This window comes from Rhea americana, unplaced genomic scaffold, assembly GCF_003343005.1.
Source record: "Rhea americana isolate MKP2758 unplaced genomic scaffold, rheAme1 scaffold_636, whole genome shotgun sequence".
NCBI classification, from domain to species: Eukaryota; Metazoa; Chordata; class Aves; order Rheiformes; family Rheidae; genus Rhea; species Rhea americana.
The window spans coordinates 1-20,769 of NW_028186797.1; the positions used below are offsets into that span (position 1 = coordinate 1).

The window sequence follows — 20,769 nt, forward strand, 5'->3', positions numbered from 1 at the left end:
AAATTTAAGATGTGCCTGAACTACAAGATCCGCGTCCTCTGCTGCACGCCAAACCCGCTCTGCTCTACCACCACCATCACGCCCACCACCAGCCCCACCACCACCACCCCCACCACCAGCCCATGGACATCATGTTTCTGTAAAATTGGAAATTCCATTTTTTCACCTGGTACGTTTACAGTTCTTTATTTATCTATTTTTCTCTTTGTTTTGCGCTCTTTTTTCAGTATTCATCAGAATTTTCTTAGATTTTATTTTAATATATTCATGACATTTGAATGGGAATTTTTATAGCCTTGCTTTTCTTTATTTTTCTCTCTTGTTCTTTTTTTCCTTTTTTTGCTTTTTTTTAGGTGAAGTGATTTACAACAGAACAGACAGTGACGGATGTAGCTTTTACGCTATCTGTAGTCAAACATGTTCAGTTGAACGATTCACAGGACCATGTATTTTTACTACTCCTTTTACCACTACTTCCCCCGAAATATCTACCACAACTACGTTAGTTCCTTCTACTACCTCTTGTGGAACATATACCACAGGTTGTTATTCTAGTACTCACCCTCCTTTACAGGTATGTAATTTCTGAGTTGTTTTAGAACTTTTGAGTTAAAATATGTTATATGTTGACCCCGAGAAGAAACAGTTTTCGTTCTTTACATTTATATGTCTGAAATTCCAAAATAAGGTTTTAGTGATGGATAATTCACATTCCCATGCCTGCATAATTATGTACAATTTTTATATGCCTTCTCAATAGAATTTTTTCCAAACTAACAAAGAGAACAGCAATAACATTTTCTAGTGATTTTGTTTTTAGTAAAACATTCAGGCTTCAAAGCACTCTATTGCATAAATGACATACATTTTTGCATATGTTATCTTTTTTTTTCGGTGGTGGTGGGGAATGATCTGTGCTGATGGTGAGGAAAAGCCAGGGCAAAGGGCATTTATTTTCTCAACCTAAAACCTGCCTCAAAACCCTCAACTCAGGAGAATTCCTTATGCAGAAGCAATAGCTGCAACTAATGCTACCACTCCTTTTCAGCATAACCCACCTTTTTAATTGTGTAGAATACTGTTAATTTTGTACTGTCAGTGGAGCAGTGGAGATGTACATTGTAGCCTTTGTTCCAGATCAGGAAAGCAAGTAACAGTTTTGGATCATCCCTGTCACCCTCAGAAATATAAATGCCTGTAATCAACATTACAAATCATTAATACCACAAGCTCAAGAGAAGAAACATATATTCCTTTCCAATACCACTATCACTGGAAACATTATATACTACTTGATTAAAAATATGGATAAATTTCATACCTGTTTGCAAAGTCCTGTGACAGCAATTTTTGTTCATTTTGCAGCCTTGCCAAAGAATGAAATTATCCAACTGCACAGAACTCCTCTGTGAGGGAGAYAACAAAGAAAAAGTAATTCAAACACAATGCCCACCTGTAAAGGAAATCACCTGTGCCAACAGATATCCACCAATACTGGTCCCTGATGAAAATGGCTGCTGTTACCGCTATGAATGTCAATGTAAGCATCAGTAAATTAAAGAATTAAATTTTAGGAATCAAGCGAAACTTTGCACAGACTACAAGGGGATTTTTTTTTTCTCTGGATTGCTCTAGAAATTGTAGTACATTCTTAAGTTTCTAAATTCTTTCTTCTACTTTAATTTTAATATCAATCTTCTGAATACTTTCTCTCCATCAGGTGTGTGCAGTGGATGGGGTGATCCTCATTATATTACTTTTGATGGAATCTACTACACTTTCCTTCAAAACTGCACTTATGTCCTGGTGAAACAGATTGTACCTAAATATGACAACTTCCGTGTTTACATTGACAATTATTACTGTGATTCAAAAGATGGACTTTCCTGTCCTAAATCGATTATTATTTTCTACAAATCTTCAGAAGTGGTGCTGACTCGTGAACTAATGAATGGTGTGATGAAGAATGTGGTAAAATATATACTTTTTTATTTCTCTAAGTTTATTTTTCCAAAAAAGAAACAAGGTCCATTGGCCTTACTGATTCTCATCTGTAATACAGCCTGTTAGAATATCATATCCCAGAACTGAMTAAGACAGACGCATCACTAGGAGAAAAATAGTACACCCATTTCTAGAAATGAATGTCAGAAACATCAGAAACAGCACTGTACAAATATGAATCTATTATGTTCATGCATACATATATCTAAATAACAGGAGGAAACATACTAATACAGCTGACAGAGAGAGAAGACAGAAAGAATGTTTGCACTATTGCTTCAAGATTAATCTTTCGTGAAAATTAATACATTGTGTGTTCACTTGTTTAAGTAAACACATTATGAAGAAACACAGTAACAGATGATAAGCATACTTCTTTTCTGATGGTGAAGACTGTATGTATCCCATACTGGTTGACTGACTAGGGATTCCTTCTTCTGTATGGGAACTTCAGACACCAAACAGAGCCATGGCATGACTCCCTTTCCAGTTGCCTGCCAGGAAGGGAGGTACAGCTAAGAAAATGACAGAATGGAAGTGTCCCTTTGCCCTCATGATCCTAAATCAGTGTTGGTGGCTGGTGAAAATCAGAAGTCAGTTATGCTGCCACTGTTATCCTGGGGAATTAGTTAGTTGGTCAGAAAACTCCTATAGGTGAGAGGATACATTTGTCAACTTGCACTCTGCCCTTACAGAGCCACACCAACCTCTATTCACTCCAGCCAGAAAGCCATGCAGAAACAGTTAGTCCAGGGACTCCCTGCTAGAGAAAATCATCCCAGTTCAATGAGAAGAATGTTGGAGAATAACTCCCAACAAAAAGTTATTAAGCAAATATGCCACCTTCATTAGCTAATGTAAGATGGACTGCAAATGGAAGAGCTTAGATTAAAGAATAAAGACGATAGCTAAGTAAAAACAGCACCAGGCACATTTGACTTCATCTTATAATTCATATAATTTTGTAGGAATTTCAAAGTTATTATATAATAATGTTAGGAACATTTTTTTCAATTAAAAGAAAACTACCACTCATTTCTATGTGGAAAAGTTTACATCAAACAAAATGATGTTATCAATAAAATACTTAGGTTTAGAATGATGTGCAACAGCACACAGTCTTCCCAAACATGGCATATAGAGGCCACTTCATTACTGTTTTTATTTTATTATTATTATTCCTATTGTTCTGGAACAATATAGCCATGCAAGCTGGAAATGAATGCAGTATATGCTGTTATTGCAATGAAAGTTGTCATTGAATATGGTACACAGCAGTGACTTATGCATAATTATGAAGATTAGTAAATACATTATTTAAAACAGTCAGATAGAAGCAGCTCTTATTCTGAAGTTTATTTCTTATTTTTTTGATTCAGATTTACTTCAATAAAAAGATTGTCCAACCAGGCTTCAAAAAAGATGGCATTTCTATTTCAATGCTTGGCATCAATATGATTGTTGAAATACCAGAGATTGGTGCAACCATCACCTTTAGTGGGCTGATTTTCTCAGTGAAGCTCCCCTTCAGCAAATTTGGCAACAACACTGAAGGACAGTGTGGTAAGATAGATATGCTACTGATTCTTTCTCTAACCTCCCATGGTTATTCTCATTCATTTTGTTTATGCAGGCCCACCATAGACAGAAATTTTTCAAGCAGTAGTAAAACGGAATTGAGGACAGTTTTGGTCTTAAACTTACTTTAAGATCAATAGCTTAATATTAAGACCATCTATTTTTTTTGGTTTTGGGGCTGGCTGTTTTGGTCTTTTTTCCTCCAGACTGAATTAAATTCATATAAATGCAGGGAAAGCATTCTCTGTGAAGCAGGGCATCTGATCCATTTCATGTGCAAATCCCTTCTAAATTGGGCATGTATTGTGCACCTCAGATGTGGCTTATGCATCTTACCTTGCTCCTCTCTGATATCTTCCAGGAACATGTTCAAATAACAAATCAGATGAATGCCGCTTGCCAAGTGGCAAGATCATTTCCTCCTGTCCCCAAATGGCTCATCACTGGAACGTTGGTAACAACCCATCATGCCCTAGGGTACCACCATCAATTGTAACTACACCTCCACCATTGCCTCACTGTAATACATCTCTTTGCAAGCTTATCATGAGCAAGTAAGTCAAAAACTGAATCAATTTGCTCTTCCTTACCTAGAGAAAACTTTCTCAGTATCTTATGAAATGAGTAAGAACTRTAGCCCTATCATGTGATCATATCTGAAATTATCAGCTCAATGACAGGATATAGGTAGCTAAAGGCCTCTGCAAAAGAAACTGTTCTTCTTTAAGGACTTGCATTTCCAAAGATACCTGAGCAAGGAGAAGAGAATTCAGCAAATCAGGCACACAACAAGAACAAGAATTCATACTCCCTGGGTTTCAATTGCATAGATTTATGTTATCTTTCTCCCTCCCTGCTTTCTAGACTATTTCCACTAGTATAACTACTAAGTTAGCTAACTTAAGTAAGAACTGAACTTTAAATTTGAACTGGACCTTTAGTACAAACAATAAAGAGCCTGCTTACCAACCAGACTAACACCAAAAGTAGTTTTCAATATTTGTGCATTTTGTATAAAACATACAGCTGCACTAGCACTAACAAAGGCCTGTTTCCTACGTACCTATATCTTACATCAGTGTGAACTATAATCAAAGCTTGTTATTTAGCTGGGTCATTTATAAAAGCCTCTCCCACATACTTGCTGTAGTGTCTAATAACTTATGAGCTATTAGATATTTCCACCTCTTGAGCACTTCTAGCATCCCTTTTTCCTCTACCTAATGCAATTGCCTTCCTCAACAAACTTCTGSTGTCAGGCAGATGAAGAGTTCTTTACACATACACAAACATTATGACCCTTAGCCTCTTTAGAAAAATATGCTCAAAACAGTTCTGAGGGCTTCAAATTTCCTAACCTCTCATACTCTGAATCTATCTCCCAGATTAGTGGCCATTCTTAGAGTTAATTCTATTTCCTGTAATGCATTCCTTCTTGAAGAACAGAACAATATGCCTTTAACTAGGAACATGTTGTCTGAAAAGATCTAATTTTATGTAATGACTGGTTTACATGAAAAGGTTGTGGTTTCTTTTCTGTCTCAAGAGTTTTCGAACCATGCCATGATGTGATACCACCAGAATCATTTTTCAAAGGGTGTGTTTTTGATGCTTGTCGCATACCCAATGACTCCATACAGTGTTCCAGTTTGGAGATGTATGCTACGGAGTGTGCTGCTAGAGGTATCTGCATTGACTGGAGAGAAAAGACCAACTTTATATGCCGTAAGTACTGCAGAACTCAAAAATGTATGCATGAAGCACTATTAATTAGGGTTTTTTTTCAGTAAAGACACCTAGCATCTAACACTTGACTATGGCATTTTACCAGAAAAATACACACAGACATCTTTACCAACAGAAGCCCCAGATCACAAAGGCACCTAAGAATATTTGCTACAAAAAGGTATCTGATACCAATTTCTGATCTATTTCCATCTTTTCCCTTACAGCATACAACTGTCCACCAAACACAATATACAAGGCATGCGGGCCCATTAATCCTGCTACCTGTGACCGAAGGTATGAAAAGACCAAAAAAATTACAACTGCTACTTTTTGTCTTCTTTTCTATGTACTCACTCACTATCCTTAGAAAATTTAGTTACTAAAAACTTCCATAGTGAAGCATATTTCATGAATTTGTATAAATTATTCAAGTTTTAAATATCTCATTGATCAGCTCTATGAATCTACACTTCCTGTTGTATTTCAAAAAGTGTCTCCCTTGTATATGACATTGTGACCTTCAACACTCTCTCCTGCTTTACAGCAAAAACATTGTACTCAAATATATGCATTCCTCCCACTCTAGCTCTGTAGAGCACAGTGGCTATGGTGTAACTGAAGGATGTTTCTGCCCTGAAGGACAGAGTTTCATCAGTGAAGACAGCAGTATCTGTGTCCTCGATTGTGGTGAGTACTCTGTGTTTACTTTGAGGAATAAATAGAAATCTGGACTGGGAGTCAGTGGAGTTCTACTGATTTTTACTCCGGTTTTACTCTGATTTTTACTCAGATTTTTACATGGTCAAATCATAGGCAAATTAGTCCAGTTTATTTAAGCTCCTTTAGTCTCCCCATCTAAAAATTGAATAATGATCAATACTCCCTCCTTCCCACCTTTCTTATTTATGCCAGACATAGCAAGATTGAGAAATTCTGTCCTTCATTTCCAAAGGATTACTTTGCATATTCAGTTTCTTGTTAGATGTATCTTCATGGTATCTGTTTYAGAAACTGAACAGGTTTACTCCATTAGGGTAGTTTTTCAGTAATATAAATCTCTATTCTTTTATCTTTTTCAGTTTGTAAGGAACCAAGTGGAATATCCAAAAGGGTGAGTATGACAATCAATGTGATATATCAAGTACAGACAGGGGAAGAAAGAGGACATTCGGTGCTTCTCAAGAACAAAGTTTTGCTTAAGTTTGAGAAAATTTCATATGCTTGTTCCCCTTAAGTCTTAAAAATAATTGTGAGTTTGATAGCTGAAATCACATGTTACTTCCTGAGACATTAAATGGCAAGTGATGGGATAGTCTTTCAATAACCATCATCTCATATTTAAAAAGAGAGAGAGAGAGAGAGAGAGAGAGAGAGAGAACAGCTGTTAGTAGTGGAAACTTGGTATATCTGCTTCTTTCATTTACATAATTTTGACCAGCTAAAGTTAGTAGAAACAAACAGACAGATGAGTAGCAGAGTTTGTTGCTGAAAATGCTGACAAGCTGCATTCTTAGGTTCTCAATTGCACAAAAATTACACAAACTTCTCTTTGTAATCTAATGTGCAGATGAGTGTGTGCTATGATTACGTCATATATAAAAATACATGCAAAACTCAGTCACTTCTCCTTTACACCCTTTCTATCCCTCATATTATCTCCGTAAATAAATAAACATTGATAGATACATGGACATATTCAGAACTTCTAGTGACCCCCAGAATCTTCCCCTGAATAGTTTTGGTCTAAGGTTTTCTTACAAAATCTAGAAGTATTAGAAATATGAAAACATTGATGCAATCAGGTATCACTATATCCATGAATAAGTAAATATTTAAAAAGATTGATTTTATTTTGAATTTATTTATAATTTCTTTCTTCTTTTTTTCATTTTTCATACAGCCAGGAGAAAAATGGATGAAGGATTGCCAGGAATGTGTCTGTGACAAACATACTCTTAAAGTGCATTGTACAAGACACAAATGTCCTCTGATAAAACCAGTGTATTGTGATGATCCAGGTTATATGCCTGTTCAGATACAGATACCAGATGATCCATGCTGTACCAGGACTGAGTGCTGTAAGTACAGTTTGAGTTCTTTATCATGATGAATATCTTGTATTCATTAYGGGGAACTTAAGCAATAATTTCTCAGGTTTTTATAGTTTTAATTGATCTCATAAAGCTTTTTTTTCCCATCCCACTTCCTAGAGCCTTCTTGTAGAATATCTACTAGATGCCTGAAGAGAACAACTTAAAAGACTAATAGATTTTACACAGTTAGACACAGAAGAGTAACTAAAAATTTCCTGTAGTTTAACTTTTGGAAAGAAAAAAAAAAAAAAAAACTTTAATGCCATCACCTAAAAAAATAAACGCAAAGTATTCAAAACATCTTATTTTTCCATGAAAAAAAACACCATTATCAAAAGTTTATCTTGCCTTTAAAAAAATCTCTTTAACTTTTAAAAATTTCTCAAGAGTGTTCCTAAACATTTGAGAGACATCAGATTTTCCAGTTAGTTCTAATTTCTCTTTGGAAATTCCTCTTTCCAGCAATCACCACTCTATTCTTCTCAGGCAATACTTAGTTTTCCAAAGGTTACAGAAAAACTCATTCATTTCAAAAATGGCTTGGCAAATATATTGAGATAGTCACTAGATGAGCCTGTTTACATTTTCATCTGCACTACTATATCTGCCCAAAAGCAAAACTTAAGAAGCTCTTGCTCGTGCAAAAGAAAATCACCTTCATTTAAAATTTCTGATTTCATTTTCTATGTTCTGTTACATTACACAGACTGCAACACTAGCCGCTGCCCYGAGGTCACACACAAATGCTTAATGGGACAGCAAATAATTACAACACAGCCTGGAAAATGCTGTCCTTCCTTTGAATGCAGTAAGTACCATGTACCGTCTTCATGTGTTATTCTGAGCTATATTTTAGAAAGTTGTTGAACAAAAAAGCCATATAGGAGAAAGATGCAAATTAGCTGTGTTTTTTTATCTGTAAATCAAATTAGTAGATTTTCACATACTTCTGCTTCTTAAAATTTATACACATATGTCACTATCTTTCTTCCTTTCTTATTGTACCAACAGGACCTGGTTGTGCAGTCAACGACACCTTCTATCCAGTAAGCATACAGCAACTCACTATAAAAATATATCTGCACATAGCTTAACAATGCAACATTTCTGAGACTCCTATCATACGCCATATTTTGCATGATAAAACATTATTAATCATTTATTAAAGGCCAATATAAAACACCCTTCCTATAGGCAAGAGTATTATCTGCTTTGCTTTCTGTAGTAAGGGAATGTCCCTTCCAAAATGCAAAGCATTGATGTTATCAGTAACAGAAACTCTAGTTAACTAAAACAATCAAAACAACTTTTAAGGATAGTTTAGCCCATACACAGCTCCTTTTGGTCTATGTACATGGTCTTAGTGTACCTACGTCTATATGTACACTAAGTAACTTGCTTTTATTGACTAATAATGACTTTTTTTTCTGACTCCCCCTAGCCTGGAGCTGTCATCCCATCAGGTCCCTGTGAAAAATGCACCTGCTTTAATTCCTCTTACTCAAGCCCTCATCACATCTTTGTCAAGTGCGAGCCAGTTATCTGTGACACATACTGCCCAGTGGTGAGTGCTATTTTGCAGCCAGTAATTCTTACCCTGCTCAGTTCGAGTAACTAGCAGAGTTAATGTTGGTGTCCTAACTCAAATGTCATTTCCTCTGCATTTCTTTCAAAACAGGGTTACAAGTATACACAGATACCTGGGCAATGCTGCGGCACATGCAAGGCAGTGGCTTGTATAGTGACTGTGAGAGACAACAGGACACATGTGCTCAAAGTAACTACTCCTGTTACATTTTGGTGAACTCTGCTAGCCTCTGCTCCTTCCTCTCCTTGTCTATATCACATTTATTTGCTCTGTCTTTTCTCATGTTAGATTGCAATGCTTATCCAGACAGGGAGTGGACTGTCTCACATGGTTCAAAAAGCACCTTGAACTATGAGATTCTGGTTTTAACCTGAGGCTTCTGGAAGCAACTGTGATATTGAACAATGGCTTTCAGAAATCAAAATAGAAAATACAAAGGTGAAAGTAATGGGCTCATATTTGCTTTCWGTCTGAAAATACAGCACCCATTTTGTTCAAAGCATAATTTTGTTTTTATGTATCTGAAGGCAGTTTTCTGCCCCAAACAGCCAACCATAAGTTTGCTGAGAGCTTTAAGACAGAAGAGGTCAGTGAGGCCAGCAGAAATTCTGGAATATATCTGAGTGGGATTAGGACAGACTCTATAAATTTGATGACAAAAGGGTAGGTTGAAACTATCAAAATGTAAGTTCTTCTTTCAAAATTAGTCCATGTACTTATCCTATTCCTACAAAAAGCATGGGAGTATCCAGACAAAAACATATCCTCTTCACTTGGTTAATGAAAAAGATTTAAAGCAGTAGGATAATAYGACAAGTAGCTATTATCAGAGGTTCAAGAACATGATACAGCATAACAACACCAAAACAAGGAGCAATGACAAAAAACTGCATTTTGGGGCTTTGTCTTTATTTAAGATTTCTATTCATTTTTATTTGAAGATTTCTATTCACTTTTATTTAATTTTAACTACTTTCAGGTTGGAGAAGTCTGGAACCCACCTGGCAATAACTGTACATTTTACACATGTGAAAAATATGAGGACCAATTCATTCCAGTCATTGTACAGGAACGCTGTCCACCCATTCCAGACAACTGTGATCCTGTAAGTACTCTTCTACCAGTTCTCATGTTTGTTTCTCATGTGGCTTGGCACAGGTGGTAAAAGGATCACCATGTCCAAAAAACAAACAAAAAAAAACTAGCAGAGGCATTATATGCAGTATAATTCAGATTATATCCTGTCTGAATCTGGTCCTCATCAAATGTGACTTCAGAAGGGCAAATCARTACTAAAATGGGTGGTGTGACAGTCATTGCTAATGCAAAAAGACGGAGCAAGTATTAGAGAAAAGGCCACAGCATACTGTTTTTGATTTCTGAAAGTGTCAGGTATCCTAGGAGCAATAATCCTACTGGAAAATACTTGGACTTTTATTCCTAAATTATTTAAGCTTACAAATTCTTTTTAGAATTCAGAGCAAACGGGAAAGAAAATAAGCTACTTCAATTAGCAAAATAATTCAACTTGATACAGCTCAGAGTAGATCAGAACCAGCCCCTCATATGTAAGGAATGAGCATTTCATTAACTATATTACCTTTGCTGACATGATCCTTCATCTGCACTTTGGTCCCTCAAAATACCCTTCATCTGCTACAAGCTTTACTTCTAAAATCTGACTACTGAAGTCTGATGATAGGAAAGCAGTTTCAGTCCCACTTAATGTCAGATTATGAAGGAGTCTTATTAATACTGTATTGAAGTAGCAATTATATGCCCTTACTGTTTAGCCCTGCTCCCATCCATCTCAATACAAAGAATTTTCTGGCACTAGAGAAACTTAGGAAGCAGGGAAGATCTCTGCTCTAGTATGCAGATATGAAATCTGAGTTATCTTGTTCTATTTTCACACTCAAGGATGACATCACGATATCACAGGATGGCTGCTGCAGAGAGTGCCTACCACCACCACAGAAAAGTAAGCCATAATCATTTTAAGTAAAAACACAATATATGCCTTGTTAAGCAAATTAGGTCATCTTGCATGGTAGATGCACAGGCAGAGCAGGTGAATAGGTGAATGAGTTAGGGAGCTGTGCCTCACGTTGGGGTGAGAAAGGAAACAGGGTGTTAAGGAATAGAACATTTCCATTACCCAGTTCAAGTCCTTTGAAAACATGTATAGGATGAACTTTCCCATGCCCTGCCATTAAACATTAGCCTTTTTGTAGCTATTCTYCTACCTTTTGTAGATGTATTCTCTTTGACGAAAAAGTGAAACCAGTCCCGGAAGGTGGGTGTTCATTGAGGAGCTGGCACMACACTGCTCTTCTGCATCGCACACTGGTGCTGCATAAGGAAAGGGAATTTTTTTCATTCATTGCTAGTACAAACAGGAAGAGTTATCATTTGGCAATAAACAATTAAAAGAGAACTGCACTGTTCCTATTCCAGCTCCACTCATCTCAGGTTTCTGTTTAGAACCCTCTATCATGTACAGATGTCTACTTATAAGTACACATATTTTAACATATTTTCTCATGATCTGCTGAAACTTCAGGCTGTAAGAAGCACAATAGCACTACTGTCATCCGGTACAATGGATGTGTGTCTCCTGTGCCTGTTGAGCTAACATACTGTGAAGGCAGCTGTAATGCTTACTCACGGTAAGTTGTATAAAAGATCATTACTCACTTTGCTTGTATACAGCTGAACCTCTAGTTTCCTGTCTTTTACTCATTATATCAGTAACAGAAAGCAAATCGCAAGTGCCTTATTTATATGTCCAACACCCACTCAGCCATCAACTGCTCATGTCTGTTGTGCTAACATGAACTTTTAACAGATGTGATGTTATATAAGGTTAATTACCTCAAGACTAACCAGGTTTTAACAGATAGATCAATGCCACAATGAACAGACCCAAGCTGAATAGCCCATGTAAAAGTGAGGCTATCTGTCTCATTCTAGTCTCTGTTTTTGGACTGACTTGATATGTGATCTGGATTARTTTATTTATGTTTTCTGTGTCCTAATGTAGAGCTAGGAACATAGAGCTAGTTTCATCCATTTTCACGGTGATTAGCAACTTATGTTTCAGCACAATATTCTCAGAATGGTAATACTGAGCAATTGCCCCTCATGCAAACACATAGCTTCTGGTTTTGCCTAGTAATGGATGACAGCGGCAGTGGTATTTCTCACAAGATCATTTCTGAATCTCTCTCTTGTGTTGGTCTTGCAATCAGATATTCTACAGAGGCAAACATGATGGAACATAACTGCATGTGCTGTCAGGAAATCAAGACCAGCCAAAGAACAGTGACCCTGACATGCAGTGATGGAACCCACTTTAATTACTTATACACCTATGTGGAGAACTGCAGCTGTGTGGGCACTGAGTGCGTTCTTCAAAGCGATGAAACCCCTATCAACAACGCCAAAATATCAGTGAAGGGGATAAAGGCCTTGCCAGAGAAAGGGAAGGTCTAAAATGAGAATTAGCAAGAAGAAGCCAAACAAGGAAGAGTTGAACATAGACTAAAATAAACCTTTCAAAAAATACAAAAGTGTCAAAAGCAGCTGAAGCTTGGATGAACAGATGATATCTTCTGCCTGGCTCCTATATTATTTCAGTTTTCATTCCAATGCATCTCTCATTGCTTAGAGTATCTTTTCTTTTACACCTTGAGAGGCACAGTATAAAGTTGTTTTGACATCTGTTGTTTGATTGTTTGCACTCTTTCCTGGCTTGAGGCTTTCCCTTGCTGGCATAATATAGACTAGACAGGCATAAAATAAACATTATTGTGTGTAGGAAATCAAGTTTTGCTACCACTGCATTCTGCACCCACTTGAAAATAACTAATCTTTCCACTGACATAGACTGACCGTTTTTAGAACATTTTCATTCCATTTCATTGAGATARATCAAAAGCTAGAGTCCAGAAGAGAAAAGAAACAAACTAAGAAAACTGTACCTCTCAGCTTTTTTTCTTTTTGCTTTAAGGAAAATTTAGATTGTATAGAAAGCTGTASCTTCTCAAAACTGTAAACTTCAATATCATAAGCAATTTATGATGGGCATTTTCCCTACATATTCTTCTGAGAAAGAATGAAAGAACAAACAATGAAAGAAAGAAAGAAAGAAATCTTGTCATGAAAAGCTGCTGCACACTGCTCTTTGTTTACATAATACCATCAGCATAGTAACTATATGAAAATTTGGAATTTACTTTGTTTGTGGTTAACTGTTTACAGAAGAAGTATATATATATATATATATATTGCCAACAGTGGCATATGAAGGATTTTTGTAAACAAAAGTAATAATAATAATATTATATGTAAATTCTTTCATAGGAAGCTGAGATTTGTTTTAAAAAGCTGTACTACTGCTATTTATTTTATTTTTGGAAATTTGATTTACTGGGCCATTTCCTTCAGAGTTTGTTACCCCATTTCTTAGTCTTAGTGATATTACCTGGGTGTGGTACACTTTCTTCTTCCATTTTGTTTTGGAATATTGTTTATTTTGTTCCTCATGAAAGAAAGAAATGATGATTAATAAATTTTAAGCATTTTACAGCATTTGTATCTTTTGCTTTTTCACTGAATCCCTTACAAGACAGTTGCTGGCCCTATGAAATATTTACTTTCCATTCTACTGTAACCATTCCTCAATAGCTCCAGTTAAAAAGTCATCTACACTATGGTACCGAACTCTCTACAAAGCCTTAGTGCTCTTCAGTGCTTTGAATGAAAGGCACTCAAAAGCAAATACCTAAGGTGTTCCAAGTGCATCACTTCAGATGCTATYGACTAGAGGGTCTTCAGTAAACGAGCATATTTGTGAGTCCATACTAATTTTGTAATTGGAAATTCTTTACTCAATTGACAGAAACTACCCAAATTACTCCAAAACAGTCACTCTCATGTTGTAATRTCTATTGAAAACACACAAATCTCAAACAAATCTGTAATAGCACTATTGTAAATTTGCAAGTTTTGACGTTTTACCATGCACCTTAAGCTGCATTATGCTTTCAACCAGCCACTACACACCTGCCTGTAAACTRTATGATGCCAAGTAGCACATTACACAATTTACAAATGACCACTCTAGTATCATTAGAGGGAACAGAAAAAAAAAATAATGATAAGCTTTTTGTAGCCTATAGTTTGGACAATCCAGTAGAAGTAGTAATAGGGTAAGCTGGTAGGTTTCTGCAGGTATCCTGCTTAGGCTGCTTTTCTCACCCACTTTTCTTTCACAGAACTATGTCACCCCACAGACTCCTTTACTGAGTGGTGAGAATGAGTTCTCCTCAAGGACCACTGGTAACCTCATACTTTCTACTAGAAAAAATTTGCCCTACCTCCCAGCTTCCTGTTGGCCAAATTGCTACTTCACTGTCCATTTTCTGGCTTTTCACAACATCTTTTTTGTCACAGTTTTTAGTCTCTTCAAACTACTAGTTAGGTCCCAGATGGTTTATTGCTCACTTCGCTCTTTCCCACCTAACCCAGTACATCACTAATACTGGACTGAATGGTTTGGTGACTAACAGATTCTATGGCCTTTCCAGGTAGGCTAGGGTGTAATTCTGCTCCTACTCATTCTGTAGAAGGGAAGAGAGAATATTTATTAATAAATAAATTAAGTCTATTACAATAAGTTAGTAGTAAATAAATTATTACGCACTTCTTCGGTCCACAACAGCTCCTTATCCACAGGTAACCCACTGACACGGGGGACAATGCTGCTTAAAAGTCGTCAGTTCTTTTCCCAAGCAAAGTCCGTATCTTAACATCCCAGCAGTTCTCCTCCTTCACAGAAAACTCTGTATGTATTAAGTTTGTGCCAGCACATGCTTGAGATGTCTTATTAAAAGAGGAAAGACTAATACAACAAGGAAGAAGCGAATGAGACAGACTCACTCGCCAACAAATGGAAAGACCAATGACTTAGGGAAGGGGGGGGGGCAAAACTAACCTAAGGTTGTGTGACATGGGGGAGAAAGAAAGAAGGAGTGGAGGGGACAGACCTTTCTCCTGGCATGAGGAAACAAGGAGCCCTTTAAGCAGGGGCAAGGTGCAGAGGCATGCAGAACTCATGGTGGAGGACACACTGGAGACCCCCCTCAGAGCAACCAGTAACTATCTCACACACACAGAGCACCAATGCTGGCAAGGAGCAAATGGGAACCTCAGCTGCAGAGGATAAGAACAGGGAACACAATGTGCTTTGGGTGCAGAAGAGCAAGTAGAAGAACTTGCAGATACTCCCTGAGCAGCAGGAAACACAACAAGAATTTAATGAAAAATCAAGAGCACCTGTGGGTGGCATAGATCAGCCTTCTAGGTTTCCCCAGTTATTATCCATTACATAGGAACTAACTTTGCTCTGAGTTATTGCTGACACAAATTGGGAATTAGCTCCAAAGGAAATCAATGACTCTTTTCTAAAAACTGTGATAAATGAAATCAGCTACATCTCTCATAAATAATATTTACTACTTTTCTAAACCACGGATAAGTATTAAAGACAATAAAAAGTAAAGCAGAAAAAAAAGGGATTGGCTTTGTAGGCCTTTATTGACAGAGGTCAGAATATTGTGCAGGTCGCACCTTACTGGTGTAGGTAATTAATGTACATTACACCAGCGTTAACACTAGAGGGCTCTAGGCTCCCAGTTTACAAGCACGTCTGGAAAGGTTTATTTCAGAAAGGTTTCTTTCACAGTTCAATGCGAGACATATTATAACTGTTGCATTAGTTTCAAATCACTGGCATAAATTATGCCCTTAATTAACTCTTGAATTTGAAAACATCTGGTTTAAATAGAATAGAGAGACTTGCTTAGATATCTAAGACAGAATCTGACATGTCCTATAAGCTATCAGTATTACTTCGGCCCCCCCCCCCATCTGATCATCTTTGGAACACAAATAAATCACAGTGAGGAACCACTGACTTAGCTCACAACTTATTCCAGCTGTACAATAAGCATTGCAAGGTTTGGGGTCTAATTTCAATACTGGCTATAAAGGTCCTTCCTGAGCATTCCACACGCTTCCTCTCCTCTCCGGACTTTTGTTAGCCTATTGGATGACCAGTTTATTTTTTTTTTCCTTTTCTACACAGTGTTCTAAAACTCAGTAGTGTAAACCACTGATCACTAAGAATCAATTTGCAACTCCTCCTTGAAACGATGAGTAATATGAAAAATATAACCTGGTCATTACCTGAAATTCTGTGCCTATATAGATTTATTACATAGGAGTMCACTCTGGGTAATTAATTTGATTCTTAAAACATATGACAGTCAGCTTTTAAGCCATATTATATTCTGAAGACAGCTATGGTAAGTGTTAGGATTGTTCATAGCACAATTTGGCCGATTCTCTTATTTTATTTTAATGATTTTATAATCTCATGTGATTTCAACTGACTAAGGAAGCAGCACTGATAAAAGACAAATTGAGAATGGCAGCCACATTTAATAATAAGCAAAATCCAACCGGAAGCAGGGAGTGCTCATCCTCCCCAGGAGATTTTCTATCATTGCAAAAGAAAAGTAGTTCTGTTGGAACTAGGTGAATTAAAACAGACTTTTTTCAGATATAGTAGAAGAGAATAAGATACTAGTTCTATTATAACATTAATAAATAACAATTCTGAATGCACAAGGAAAATGCATTTTTGCAACTACGGTATTCGTGATTGTGAGATTTGTTTTTGCTTTTTACTCTCAGTTTCAAAAAGTACCTTCCTGACGCTCAGATTTCTTTTGACATTCATTATAACTCTCATTTATATCTACAGTTTAGTCATAAGCAACCAGAAAATGCTTGCACTATTACAATGACTGTTGTTACTATTACTCACATGGTTAAAATTTTTACAAAAGGGAACTTACCCTGTCAGCTTACTCATCTTCTGCTGTATTCTGATGCATTTGTCATGAGCAAACTATAGATATCTCATATGCTACGTCTCACAAAATGCCCTGGTCAGCTAAATGAGTCCAGCAGCCAATCCTGAAACTACTGCTTCACTAATCGCACCAGTTTAACTGCAAGGATATCCCAATGATTGTTTTTCCTTTTCACTGATTCCAAAAAAAACCCAAACACCAGAAATACTTGAGGCGAACCAAATTCCAAAGSAAACTTGGCACTGCTCTCAATTTTGGAGGATATCAGACAGGGCCTCTGCAGCTGTTCCCTGTTTCAGCGAGCAGTTAGTAGAAACTTCTCAGTTCCACTTCATTGAACTTCAGGGAGGTTTGGGGCCAAAGCTGAGCTTTTTCACATGGTTCCATGTTGTAACTGCTGAGTCACATGACTCACTGCAACATAGACAAAATATGAGAATTGCCAGACAAAATAGGGCAGCAGACAATATGAAATCTGCAGAAAAGGTGCAATAAATGCCATCAGGGACATGGCGTGACCTCTTACTATAGCAGAACTAACTTTCCAATTCCCATGAATTGGTGGTTGCTCAGTATTCTGGAAAGTAAGATTATTTTACCTGATGCAATTCTATCACTTGCTCAGTTGTTAATCCTTTCATGCTTTATGAATTTGCTGTAATGGAAATCCAGGTCCATTTTCACCTATCTGTTATTTTACAGGAAATGAACATTATAATTGCATAGAATTTGTGTTGACTGAAGATACGTAAGACAGTACTGAATACCTTGTGGCAAGATGCAGTTACATAGCATTCATAGTAGAGAATTTGTCACAGTCTACTTGATCTGACCAAAATATGTAAAAAAAAAAAATACTTTGTCTTTAGCAAGGAAGCTTTGAGATCAATATAATCTATCCCTGAGTAATCCTAGACAGGGTTTTAATGACTAATATTCCAACACACAGTCTTTCAATGTTAGTTGAGATTGCATCAGAGGTAAACATAAACCATTCTCAGATTTCAAATGTACTTTAAAAGCAAATAAAAAAGTTTGTCAGTCATACATATATACATATATATATGTACCTATATTTGTGTGTGTGTGTGTGCACAAGTGTATACACATACATATAGAAATATCAGCAAAGGGATATAAAGGACTCATTCTTCTACAATCTTACCTCCTATTTATCTTTTACCTTCAATCTAAACTGGTTAGCTGGGCCGCAGGAACCAGAAGCTTCATATACAGCATGCTAATTCAGAACAATTGCTAACCAGAAGTAACAGAAAAGCTTACCATTTTGTTTCAATCAGCAAGCTGGAGGTACTGAAGCAAAGGCATCGCAGAAGCMAGTTTCCCAGCAGAACAGAAGCATTTAGCAGAGAAATCACAAAATCTGGCTTTTTATGTAAACCAAGAGTAGCCTCTTACCCACCTTTGCATCACCATCTTTGTGCCAGCAGCAGTGGGTTGGAAAGAAAAAAAGGAATCGTAGAATCATAGAATCAGTGAGGTTGGAAGGGGCCTCTGGAGATCATCTAGTCCAACCTCCCCGCTCAGCAGGGTCACCTAGAGCATGTTAGACAGGGTTGCATCCAGGCGGGCCTTGAATATCTCCAGAGAAGRAGACTCCACAGCCTCTCTGGGCAACCTGTTCCAGTGCTCTGTCACTCTCACAGGGAAGAAATTCACCCTCACGTACAGGCAGAACTTCCTGTGCTTCAATTTCTGTCCATTGCCTCTTGTCCTGTCACACGGGGCAACCAAAAGGAGTTCGTCCCCATCCCCTTGACACCCTCCCTTCAGATACTTACACACATTGATAAGATCCCCCCCCCAGTCTTCTTTTCCCCAGGCTAAACAGACCCAGCTCTCGCAGCCATTCCTCATAGGGCAGATGCTCCCGCCCTCTGATCATCTTTGTAGCCCTATGCTGGACTCTCTCCAGTAGCTCCATGTCTCTCTTGTACTGGGGAGTCCAGAACTGAACATAGGACTCGAGATGAGGCCTCACCAGGGCTGAGTAGAGGGGCAGGATCACCTCCCTCGACCTGCTGGCAACACTCTTCCCAGTGCACCCCAGGATACCATTGGCTTTCTTGGCCACAAGGGCACATTGCTGGTTCATGGTCAACTTGTCATCCACCAGCACTCCCAGGTCTTTCTCTGCAGAGCTGCTCTGCAGAAGGTCAGCCCTCAGCTTGTACTGGTGTGTAGGGTTATTTCTCCCTAGGTGGGAACTCCCACAGCAGAGCAACCACGGCCTCATTTGCATCAGTGTAAAAGAGAAGTAGCTCCAACAAAATCAGCACCATCCCCACTGAATTGCACCCTAGAAAAGAGAGACTTCTACTCTATGAGAGCCCTTGGAGAGCCACCAGAAAAGCCAGAGAGCAGAGAGAACATCATAAAAAAGCACACCATGGGAATACTTATCTTACTGCTTGTCTTATTCTGTTAAATGCATTCTGCTTGTGGGATGTTTCACAGGGATAACATTTATTTATGAATTTGTGCAAAGTCTGGGCCAAAGATCCTCCAAGTCCTCCTGTGATCCAACAGCCCTAAGGGGACATACCTGCCACAAGGAGGACTTCAGCTGATTAAAATACCACATGGTGTCCTTTGTTTTGCCCCCTCGTGGCACTCACCTGGAATTATACAGAGCACACATTAGGAAGATGCACTTTCTTATGTTTACAGTGGCCACAATAAAGAAATGACCCTCTTCTTATAGATAATTCCAGTTTTTCAAATTACAATTCATTTCAAGCAATTTAAGATTAAGCTGACTGCCAATAAAAATAAATAAATAAATAAATAAATAAATAAATAAATAAATAAAGCTGCCTGGGAGCAAATTGCTTCAGCCTAGAGTCTGTGTTTTTTAAAGATTACATCGAAGACAGAATTGGTATAATGCATTAAAAACCATTTCTCACACACACTTTAGTCACTGGTGCTATTGAACCAAGCCTCACTGAGCCTCCCCAGTGCCCTTCAACAGCTATTTTTACAATAAATCCATCCCCATGGATGGAGTAATTTATTTGAAGGTGCCACAGTACATTCACTTATTTTATATGTATAATATATATACATACATATACATACATATACTCATACACATATTATATATATGTTGTGTGAGAGAGGGAAGAAAACCACTATCCGCTGTCTTTGGAGACACTTTCAGCTCAAAGCACGGCCACCGCCATTGCAACAGCCAGCGAGGATGCCGCAGGAAGATGGTGGCAGGCCTGTGAGGGGCTGCGCCACCCACGCCGCCCCGCCCCGCCCCGCCCCACACGCGCCCAGCGAACGCAACGGCCACAGGACAGGCGGCCATTTTGAGCTCACTCTAGAGACCTCAGGGCCTCTCTTCTTTATATGACCTCAGCTGACCTAAAATGAAAATAAACAGCGGGGAGGCTTTTTTTTCTTCCCTCCCCCTCAACTTTTCAGGGGGTCACAGTGGTAATGGGGCCAGAGGGGGRGACTGTCACACCACACGGTTTCACACTACTTCATCCCCTCCTGCCACTGCCACTGGCCACCACTGCAGGGCAGCCTGGACCCCCTCCCCCAGAGACCTCAGTGATGCTAGATCAAGCGAATGTTTGGGTGTTGGTTTCTTCCTTTTTTTCCTTTCTTCTTTTTTCTCTTTTTCCCTGTTTTCCCCTTTTCTTTTTTCCCCTTTTCTCCTTTTTCCATTTTTCTCCTTTTCCCAATATTTTCTTTTTTTTCTTTTCCTCTTCTTTCCTTTTTCTTTTTTCTTTTTCTCCTTTTTTAAACCTTTCCTCATTTTTCTCGTTTTTTATTTTTTCTCCTTTTTCCTTTTTTTCTT

General features: G+C 37.9%; 1 protein-coding gene across 1 annotated transcript; it reads left to right on the plus strand.

Annotated features, from left to right (window-relative positions):
- The first annotated feature begins 9 nt into the window (after nt 1-9).
- LOC146586933 (intestinal mucin-like protein) lies at nt 10-12,486 on the plus strand. Its single transcript, XM_085320434.1, has 18 exons — nt 10-169; nt 354-574; nt 1,366-1,540; nt 1,721-1,971; nt 3,384-3,567; nt 3,944-4,136; nt 5,129-5,307; nt 5,535-5,604; nt 5,897-5,997; nt 6,390-6,421; nt 7,211-7,388; nt 8,110-8,211; nt 8,415-8,449; nt 8,845-8,967; nt 9,971-10,096; nt 10,912-10,972; nt 11,555-11,660; nt 12,243-12,486. Exons 1-18 carry the CDS (start codon nt 10-12, stop codon nt 12,484-12,486), a joined length of 2,541 nt encoding a protein of 846 aa, XP_085176560.1.
- Nucleotides 12,487-20,769: the final 8,283 nt, after the last annotated feature.